The 11,201-nt window shown below is 41.8% G+C and overlaps 1 protein-coding gene across 1 annotated transcript in view; it reads right to left on the minus strand.

Annotated features, from left to right (window-relative positions):
- Ttc6 (tetratricopeptide repeat domain 6) overlaps positions 1-9,028 on the minus strand; it is a 152,590-nt gene extending 143,562 nt beyond the window's left edge. The window contains exon 1 of the mRNA XM_026789898.1: positions 8,132-9,028. Coding sequence (XP_026645699.1) covers positions 8,132-9,028 — 897 coding nt within the window. The remainder of the gene's footprint in view (positions 1-8,131) is intronic.
- Positions 9,029-11,201: the final 2,173 nt, after the last annotated feature.

Below are 11,201 nucleotides of genomic sequence, written 5' to 3' on the forward strand. Positions count from 1 at the left end.
GAAAAAAAAAAAAAAAAAAAAAAAAAAAAACAAGTGCTCACTAGTCCAGGGCCCAACCTAATTGGCATAAGGCCTAGCAAAAACCACTTTCCTCAATGAGATCTATGTTTCCTTGTCTGTAGTACAATGTGTGTGTGTGTGTGTGTGTGTATGTGTGTGTGTGTGTGTGTGTGTGTGTGTGTTTCCAAATCAACACACTGTTTTAGGGCAAAACGGGGGCAAGAAACACCATGAGCAATTAATCCCCAGAACTCTGAAAGTTCTTTCCTATGTAATAACATCATGAAGTAAAATATGTCCAGGGCAGTGCATTAAATGAGGATGTGTTCCATTTTCATGGAATTTAACCTTTCATTCTGCCACGATCATGAAAACATACAATGAGAACATGTATGATTAAGTCCATCAAGTCATTCCTCCCTACTTTGGTGAGACAAAAGATTTAACACATAAGAAATAAAGTAAGGATGGGTCCTTAGAATATCAGCCTTAAGGTGAAATATATATTCAATACAATTAGAAAATGCACTATGCAATCGCTAGCCTATTTTCATTTAGGGTAAGAGATGCTTAACCATGATTATAATTGGCTAGTTTTCAAGATTTTGAATTTATTGTCAAAACTGTTTATCTACCCATCCTTAAAACCCACATGTTTAATTATTCTATTTTAAAAACAAACACTGTAAAAAAAATACAGCTGCCTAGCTTCAGGCTGTTGGGAGTTACAGGATATCTGAATTCAAGGGCAACCAAATACTGTACTTTTCACTAATAAAAAAATAAAAAGTTCCTTGTGTATAATAAGCTGGTGTATAACTTTCCTGGGCTATGTAGTTGATTCAAACTGCTGTCAAGGCAGCCATATTATTCTTAGCCTTGCTATCATCCTTACATGTTTCTATCTGGGCTTGTATAAACTTTTCCCTCTAGTTTTACACAATGTAAATAGAAGTCATCACTGGAGGCAGTCAACAAAATGGTCTGAGAGCAGGCATGGGAGAGAAGGGCTGGATCAGCCAATGCAAAGCATTAAGAAAAGATCTTATGGAAACCCACCTCAAGCTGGTTTAGATATGTTAAAAGACAACAAAAGTACTTTTCACTTCTATTTTCCAGAGGGGGAAGCTTGGTGGTAGACAAGAGAACCCCCTTCCTCCTCAACAGTTGCTTGCAAGGCAACTTCTGATTCTTCATGGACAGGTCTTTGAAATTCATGTTGAGATCTCATTTGTTCCTTCAACCATTTGAGGAAAAATACAAACTGGGATTCTTCAGAAATGATTGTGTTTCTCTAGAAGAAAATACCCTCCCTTGCCCACATCCTTACTTTATAATCTAATATAACAGATGACTCACTTCAGAAATGATTTTGTTTCTCTAGAAGAAAATACCCTCCCTTGCCCACATTCTTACTTTATAATCTAATATAACAGACGACTCCCTTCTGTAACGAATGTTCCAAAGACAATTATAAGCTGGTCCTATCTTTCTGTAGCCTAGACCTGTTTACATAGTAGGAGAATAAAGCTACCAGATCTTATATGATATATATATATCTGGACTTTAAGTAACTTGAAGCATTTTTTGCAAAGTACTATAAAATTAGTATTTAGAAGTATATTAGAAGATATTGAAAATTAGAAGATATTATTAATTTAACAATTAATACTAAGCTTATAGAGGAACCTGCTGTCACTGGTATATATCCCCTCCAAACAACACAGGTCTATCACCATTCCTCTTGGTGTAGCAACATAGCAGGACAGTAAGATTTTATTGCTGTAGACACAGCATGTTTTGGTTTCAGGACATGGAGAAATCAAACTGCATTGACTTGGAAACTTTTGCCCTCCTGGATAGCTTTCAAAGTGACCGAGGTGATATATAACTGCTGGGGTGAAAAAACTACCAATTTACGTACAAGGTGGTGAAACCTGCATGCAACCTCCCAGGCAAGACATGCCCACGGGTGCAATGACTGTTACTGGGGTAGCCAATTGTTTTCTGCCCAGATTCCAAGATGTCTCCACAGAAGATGATTTGTGCCTGGCATTGTAAACTTGGCCAAAAGCCTACATCTCGGGAGGGAATGTGCCCTAATGGAGCAACCCACTACTCCACTACTGTTTTGCTAGAGACACAGGTTGTCAAATTACCTTCTAATTATATGTTTAATATAGACAAGTGATGCTCTCACACTTGGTGTGAGAAGCTTCTTCATACAGGAGGTAGCAGTCCACACAGGGACTCAAAGTTTGTCAAAGGGCTAAGAATAAGTGACTTGAACGCTCAGCCCAAACTGAGACATCAGTGCCAATGCCCTCAGTGCTCAGGGAGTATCACAGAAGAGGGAGCAGAGAAAATTAAAGGCCTGGAGAAGGGAAATGCAGTGCTATGAAATGATGTCTCGTGGGTACAACATCGTCCTTGTACTCATGAGCACGGCGGCTATGGCTACCTGTGAACAGTCCTTCATCCTGTGTCATTATATGTCAGTGTGAATGGCTTAATAAAGAAGATGGCTGGCCAATAGCTGGACAGGTAGAGGCTGGACAGGACTTGAGACAAAAGGAGAGCATGATGAAAAAGGGGAGGAGTCTCGGAATCACGAGGAGACAGGGAGAGAAAGAGATTCATTTGTCCTACTATGTGGCAGACAGTAGATAAGAAATATGGGTTAGTTAAAAATGTAAGAGTTAGCTAGTAACAAGCCTGAGCTATTGGCCAAGACTTCATAATTAATGATAAGTCTGTATGGATTTTGGGAGCAGCTGCCAGGACACAGAGAAACTCCGCCTACAGTTACCGGCAGGAGAGCTGAAGAGATCAAGTCAGTTAATAATTCCAACATGGATGAGGGAAGGGTTAATAAGGCTCCAACCAAAGCTGAAGAACTTTTGACAAATGATGGCTAGTCACAGAGGGGAAGTTATTTTTCTCCCAGAGTGTGGCAACTGGTAGGTTGCCCATGTTCATGTAGGCAGCACTAATTGGACTTAACTGGATTATAAATAGAATAAGGAACACACAGGTAGGAGGGGCACACTCTGGAGGGGTCTGGGTGGAGGGGAAGGAGGGAAGCTAGAGGTAGATATGATCAAAATACACTGTATGTGTACTTAAATAGCCAAAAGAATAAAAAATATTTTTTACTTAGCCTCTCTAGGGTCTTAAACTATAGGCTCATTATAGCTATCCACTTATGAGTACATACTATGTTCATCTTTCTGGGTCTGGGTTGCCTCACTCAGAATGGCTTTTTCTAGTTCCATCCATTTGCATGCAAAATTTCAATATGTCATTTAATAAAAAAAAAGACAAACGCTCTGTAACATTAATGAAATAGTGCTGATTTTAACTATCCAGATAGTGTCTGCTTCACCTCCATTCAAGGAGATTCTGAGGCCTTGGGTAGGTCAGTCCAATGTAAAAGGATAAACATTAAATAAAGGTGAATTAAGATTTATATGAAATAATGATCCATAGAGCAGGCAAGGGATGACTTCACCCTAACGTGAAAATAACTGCAGTTACAGCAGCCAGCGAAAGAAATTACTGTCCGCAGCATTTTGTTCATGTCACCTCACATATACAGATCAATTTCATACATGTAAAGACAGATCACATCCAAGGTTCAAATACACATGGACTTTGCCACTTAATGGTTTAAAATCAGGGATCTGGTTATAGAAACTGAAAAAAATTATTGGGTAGCATCTGTAGTAAACAATAGGGAAGATAATCTGAACTTTATAATGAATTAGCATCTCATTTTTCAAGTAGTTCTGTATTCCAATCTCAACAAAGCAAAACTCATGTAAATAAACTGTACTTGTATTCAACAAAGAATAAATTGATTTTGCGAGAACAGCTTCTGGCTTGGTTCAAAATTACTGCAATAACCGAGCCAGTTAACAGAAAAGGAATCTATGAGAACTAATACAAATATTCTATTTTCCATTTGGAAATGAAAAATACACAAGCATTTTAATATTTACTGAAAGTATTAAAAAATATAATAGATCTTGAAATGTTAAATTGAAAAGTATAAATATGCTGGACATGGTGACATACACCTTTGATTCCAGCACTTGGGAGGCAGAATCAGGCAGATCTTTGTCTGAGTTTGAGGTTAGCCTGCTGTAAAGCAAGTTCTAGGACAGCCAGGAATACACAAAGAAACCCTATCTCGAATATATTGTATATTTTGACTTGATGATAATCACAGGGAGATTCTTAATGATTATATCATTGGAAATATCATAAGAAACTATGTTGTGAAAACAAAGTCCTACACAAAGCATTAATAAACGTATCATGCAGAGTAGAAAAGATGAGCCCAACCATTCTTTTCTGTCATTGGTGTCATTCAAACAATATGGATTATTTTCACTGCCCAGATCTCAATAGATTTCTACAATATACTTTCAACAAACAGAAATTTGTTCCCAAGATAAAGTTGAAATTTGAACAGAGACGAGAAATTGTTTAAACAATACACAATACCAGCTGTTTAAAAGAATATAACATACTTATTAATGTATATTCATTACCATGTTTCAAAAATAAGCTGAAGTATATGTATAGTTTAGTGTTAGTTTTATATTTTAAAAAATCCATTATCTGTGTGTATGCATACACACACATACACGTGTGTGCAGAAAAACACACCTTGTACTAAGACCGGAAATTCATATAAATAATAAATATTTCTTCATATGGTTAGCTAAAAAGAGCTTACAGCCGATGCCATGGTGCACATCTGTGATCCCAGCACCAGCACCAGGGAGGACTTTAGTTCCAGGCTCTTCTGGACTATAGAGCAAGACCCTGTCTCACAAACAAAAAGAGAAGCTGAGAAACAGAACTTTAAAAAAGGATACACCGGTTGGGTATTATTTATAGTGTGTGTGTGTTTCGGAATGTTTTCATAGATTAGCAGTTGAACAAACTTAAAAAGAAAATCTAAAATATGAAGTCCATCTTAGAGGGCTTTAGATTGCAGAGGATCAACCTCTATTATTATTATTTCTTTATGTGTCTTTCTATAACATGTGTAAGGAACCACACACATTTAAGAGACTGTTCATGGAGAGTGTGCCAAGGCAAGTACATCAGGATGGACACTGGATGACTATGGGGCTTGGAATAAAACGGCTAAACATGGTCAAAGGAGAACCAAAGACACTGACAGGCAAAATGTTGCCACAGGAATTCTGTGCAAACTTGCCAGTGGGAGCAGGAGAGGCACCTGGAGCTTCTGTCAACTCCAGAGTTTCCTAAGAAGTGCTCAGAAAGTGGGAGACCTCATCTGTCGAAGGAAAGGAGAATTTGAAGATATAGCGAGGGCAGACCACGTTCTTTACAAAAGAGAAATGAAGACCTACAACCCTCCCACGGAAAAAATGGACATTCAAGGACACCAGCACACCCAAGCGGCCTCCTTCATCTCTTGTTCTGAGCATCCTCTGCCAACCACAGAACACCCACCCTCGCTTATCCAGTGTGGATGCCTGAGCATTCCCTGCTGACCACGGGAGAACACCCTGGCTTATCAAGTGTACATATCTGAACATCTCCTGCTGTCCACAGGAGAACACCCTGGCTTATCCAGTGTGGATGTCTAAACATCTCCTGTTGACCAACAAGGCCACACCACCTAATCCTTCTCAAGTCGGGCCATTCCCTGATGACTAAGCATTCAGATACGTGTGCCTAAGGGGCCACTCTTATTCAAACCATCGCACCAATATAGAGGGGGGTTGGGAGCAATAGAGAGGGGGAATGGAGGGGAAGGGGTTCCTTAGTGAAGCAGAGGGAGGTAAATACAGAAAAGGGTGAGAGGTGGGCAAAATAGCAAGAAGGGTGTCTGAAAAGGCACAAGGATGCATGTTATTAACTATTTCACTTTTTTAAAAAATACTATAATGCACGTAGGGAATTCAGTATATAAATATACATATCTACTTTTAATGAACTTTCTCATTTGGACTGACACTGCTCCCTCCAAGTACCAAAGACCACCTAACAGAACCCCAGAAATGAAAAGCCCTCTGTTGAGTGGATGACCAGGGCTAAGAGACTTCCAAAACATACAACCTACTGCTGTTGCCTTTGGTTATCGCCCATAGGTGGAAGGTTAAGTCCTTATTACTGAAGACACCATGCCCTTCAGAAACAGGGCCAGAGACCCTGGAGCTGGTGCTGACCTGAATGCCCCTTCCCCAACGACTGCCTTTCACTGAGCTAAGAGGCAGAATGCAAACTTCCAAAGGAGAAAGGCAGCCTTTAGTCTTACCCAGCTATGACGCCTATGAATAACGTCAAAGACCAGCTTGGGATGATAACTCTTCGTGCAGTAGTGGCACACATACCTTGGCAACAACCAACAGCTCTCCAATCGGACTGAAGGTCTGCTCATTAAGAAGGACGCCACATCTGGTATTGGAAACCCAGTTAACTGTTTAATGCTAGTGAGATCGTGATTGTTGGAGGAGAATCTACAGCCATTAGTTGTCTACACCAGCATAATCCCTAACAATAATCTATAAACATCTGTCCTTCTACCCACAGGTAAGAGTAGTCTTCACCTTCACCTTCATCAAGGTAACCTCTCTGTAACAGAGACCACTATATAAAATCACACCCAATGTGATCACAAAATGCAGGGCTGTGGCGTCCAGTCATACGTTTTCAAAACACCCTAGCTAGGGTTCATGAAACATTGCAGAAGAGGGGAAGGAAATGTGACAGCCAGAAGTTCAGGGAATTTTCTGGGAGAGTGTATCTCCTATTAACATCCAAAGCTACATTCACCAAGTCTCAGCAACATGACTGCCCAAAGGTGAGCAATGAATGTTCCATTCCAGACTGCATGGGGGAAAGCCTGGGAGGTCTCAACCCTACACAAAGAACTACAGGCAACTGAGTAAAGCTAGGAGCAGGAGAGGTGCCCCCCCCACCCCAAGGGAGGAGCCCACCAATTGGTTGCCTAGTGCCGAAAGGTTAGCCCTGAAAACAGACAAGCAAGTATCATTATATGGACTCAACACGTTATATTTAGGAATATGTTTCTATGCAAATACATATATGTGTGCAATAACAATTAGCGAAAAAAAGAGGTCATAAATTATGAAGTGTATGGGGGACGGGTTGGAGGGAGGAAAGGGAGACATTTTTAATTAAATAATAATCTCAAAAAATAAAGAAAATATAAAAATAAATAAAAAAATTAAAAGTACTTTGAGATTCCATCCAACCCCAGTCAGAATGGCCAAGATTAGTAAAACAAATGATAGGTTATGCTGGCAAAGAAGTGGGAAAAGGAAAACTCTTATTTATGGCTGGTTGGAATGCAAACTGGTACCACCACTATGGAAATCAATGTCAGTTCCTAGGGAAACTGGGACTAGATTTGCCTCAAGATCCAGCTATACTACTCCTGGATACATACCCAGAGGACTCTGTATCCTGCTACAGAGACCTTTGCACATCCGTGTCCATTGCTGCTCTATTCATAATAACCAGACATTGGAAACAGCCTAGATGTTCATCCGCTGATTGATGGGTAAATGAAAGCGTGGTATAGTCACACAATGGAATATTATTCAGCTGTTAAAAAGATGAAACTTGTCTTTAAATGGATGGAGCTAGGGGGGAAAAATCACCCTGGGTGAGGTAATCCAGCCCCAACAAAACAAATGCCTCTTTTCTCTTATAGGCAGATGTTAGTTTTTTAAGCTTTCAATACATATGCTAGCAGCTGAATAAGCCCAGAGGTTAGATACATAGAAAGGAACTGTGGGTAGGCTAGACTATAGCAGTGTGGAGAGACAACGGGAAAACTTGAATAGGAAGATTATAAGGGAAGGGGATGGGAGAGAAAGGGAAAGGGGGGAATAAGGGGAAGAACAACTAACACTACCATTTGAAAAACCATATGGAAACCTACTACAGCAGAAGTCTAAATGGAGTCACCAAACCATGGGGCAGACGATATCCCAACTAGACACCTCATGCCACCAAGTAAAACTCCCGGTGCTGGAAATGTATACACATGTGTATATACACATGTATGTATAACCACTTAGAGCTCGAACACGCAGAAACACTAGTGTAGTTCACCTACTTCCATTGTGAGGTCGTAGTTGTGGCCCAAGATGCTCTGGATGAGTTCCTTGATGGTCTGGTCTGCAGCCAGCTGGGCCTCGGACTGCAGAGAGGCGATGATCTCCTCTATGCTCGTGGGGAAAAAGCGTGTCGCCTGCGGGGGCCAGGACCCCTGGCTGGTCGAGCTCCCTTCGCGCACGTTTCTGAACGAGGGCCTCACCCACCGAGAACCGCCCATGCCCTCGCGCAGGTAGTAGGTGTGGATCCGCATCCTGCGCAGCCGTCCGCTATCGTCGAAGTCGCTGCCCAGGCTGGACAAGGAGCTGGCATGTCGATAGCGGTAGCGGGTGCGAACCAAGCCGAGCACCCGGGCTTCGTGCGCGGGGCTCAGGGGGAACGCGCCCTTGGACACCGGCTCGCTCCGGCTCTTGGGGTGCCGCCTCTTGAGACGCGAGCGCGGCCGCAGCAGAAGCGCGGGTCTGGCGGTGCCCGCCTGCCGGGCGATGACCGGAGGTGCTTTGGGGGGACCGTACCGCAGGAACGCCGAGCTCCGCAGGTAGAAGTCCCGCGGGCTGAAGGGTTCGGGCTTCTCGGGACCGCGCCGCGTGCTTTGCGGCGCCCCCTGCAGGTCGGCCTCGGCGGGGCGCTCTGGGCTCTGCACCCTTGTCGACGAGGACGATGGCTTGGCAGCCCAGGATACTTTTCCCTTTGCTCTGGCACTGCGTGGGCGAGCCTCCTGGTCCTGGTCATCCTCCAGGTCATCCTCAGAACTTGCACCAAAAAGCGGCCTGTCAGCCAACTTCTGCTTGAACTGGTGATATTCCTTTTTGGAATCCTGGCGAATCTTCTCAAGCTCTTTAAACATATACGATTCTTCTCGGGCTGTCAGTCCGAAGTGCTTCGGGATGGTGGACATCTTGACGAACTTGACCTGTAAAATACCACCACCGCAAATATATGTATGCATATATATTTATACACACACATGCGCGCATATATATATTTAACAAAAATTGAGTTAATAAAATTCCAGATCCGCTAAATGTCTCCAGATAGAACATGCTGTGTTCAAGTAATTTTATGTCTGTATCTATGCCTTTCACATAAAATTACTCCAAACCAGCTGTTTCAACCTGTGGGTTGCAACCCCTTTGGGGAAAAACACAAAAATAAAAAATAATAATAATAATAAAACCTTTATGGAAAACACCTAAGACCATCAGAAAGTAGATATTTTCATTACTATTCATAACAGTAGCAAAATTACAGTTATGAAGTAGCAACGAAAATAATTTTATGGTTGGGGGTCACCACAACATGAGAGGAATTGTATTACTGGGTCATAGCATTAGGAAGGTTGAGAGCCACTGCTCTAAACTAGCAAGAAAAAAAAAAACTCAGCGATAATAACCAAGCCCCTTAGGACCTATTTTAAAATTTCTTCTTCTAGACGGGGTTTCTCTGTATTATATAGCTCTAGCTGTTCTGGAACTCCCTTTGTACATCAGACTGGCCTCAAACTCACCGAGATCCGCCTGCCTCTGCCTCACTTCCAACCAAGCAAGACTCCCATAAGTGTAGGCACAGAAAACCTAAGGTAGCTGGTAGCAGGAACAACGGAAAATAGGGCCTCCAACTGTACTCCCCTCCCCACGGCTTGGACTGAGCCAGCAAACATGGGGTGTTTTTTTTTTTTCAGTTATTTGGAAGTTTCTCAAAAATATAAAATTATATCTGACAAGTTTAAATTGTAACATTTTCACATTAAAAAAAAATCTCCTGGGAGAAAATTTAAGGGCTCTGGTAACAGAAGGGCCAAATCTCTGCTCTGGGCTTTACGGTGTTGCCTCTTCCTTCCCAGATGGTCTCCAGTGGTTTCCCTTGTCAAGCCACTCTGCTTGGAGTGTTACTTCGTCTGTAGCAGAGTGAAGGAAAAAGGGTCAGCCTCTAGGCAGTGGCAACTAACTCACAAAGCCTTGAGCGCTAGATGTTTGTATTTAGCTGAGAGCTACTGGAAACCACTTGAAATTGTTAACAGAAAAGAGGCTAGATGAAATTAGTACTTGGGGATGGTGATATTACACAGAACGAAAGGGGGAACCAAGAAGCTTGGTAGCTTTAGCCTGAGGCTTGAAATTGGTAACTGAGCATAAAGAAAGCAGACATAATACCATAAAAAATGGTAGCACCTAGTCGATGATTAAGAAAAAAAGTGGGGGCGGACAGTGGTGGTGCTCACCTTTAATCTTAGTACTCAGGAGGCAGAGGGAGGTGGATCTCTGTGAGTTGGAGGCCAGTCTGGTCTACAAAGCTAGTTCCAGGACAGCTAGAGCTGTTACACAGAGAAACTCTGTCATGGAGAAAAAGAAAAAAAAAAAGGAAGGAGGGAAGGAGGGACGGAGGGAGGGAGGGAGGGAGGAAGGAAGGAAGGAAGGAAGGAAGGAAGGAAGGAAGGAAGGAAGGAAGGAAGGAGTGGTATCTGGGATCTGAGTGTGGCAGCGCAGACCTGAAATCTAGCACTCCGCGGGGAGACACAGAGACAAGTGTGAGACCAAGGCTGACCTATGTATTGAGTTTGGGGGCAGTCAAGGCTACACAGCAATATCCTGCCTAGATAATAAAAACCATATAAATTTCAAATATCAGCAAGTAATGAGAGCAACTAAAATCTTATCAAAATGATATTTTGGAAAATAGGTCAGTAGGTAGTTACTTGCCAAAGATTAACAAGACCCTGAGTTTCATCCTAGTTGAAAAAAAAAATAAATGAGGACCTTGTATCACTTCATTGAAGTCTAGGCCATACCAAATACATAATAAAATGTGTTATTCACCCAAATGTACATTTCAAAATGGTTAAAGGGTAAATTTCATGTTGTGTATTTACTATATTTTTTAATGCCAATTTCCATTCTTCGGCTTGATGTTGGATTTTGTAGGGCTGATTATTCAGCTGGAGATTGTAGATACTAAGAACTATTTAAAATGTAAACCCAGACCCAAAAAGATGAACATGGGATGTACTCACTCATAGTTGGTTTCTAGCCACAAATAAAGGTCAGTGAGTCTTTATTTTGATATCCTAAAGA

The sequence above is a fragment of the Microtus ochrogaster genome, chromosome 1 (genome assembly GCF_000317375.1).
Source record: "Microtus ochrogaster isolate Prairie Vole_2 chromosome 1, MicOch1.0, whole genome shotgun sequence".
Taxonomy (NCBI): domain Eukaryota; kingdom Metazoa; phylum Chordata; class Mammalia; order Rodentia; family Cricetidae; genus Microtus; species Microtus ochrogaster.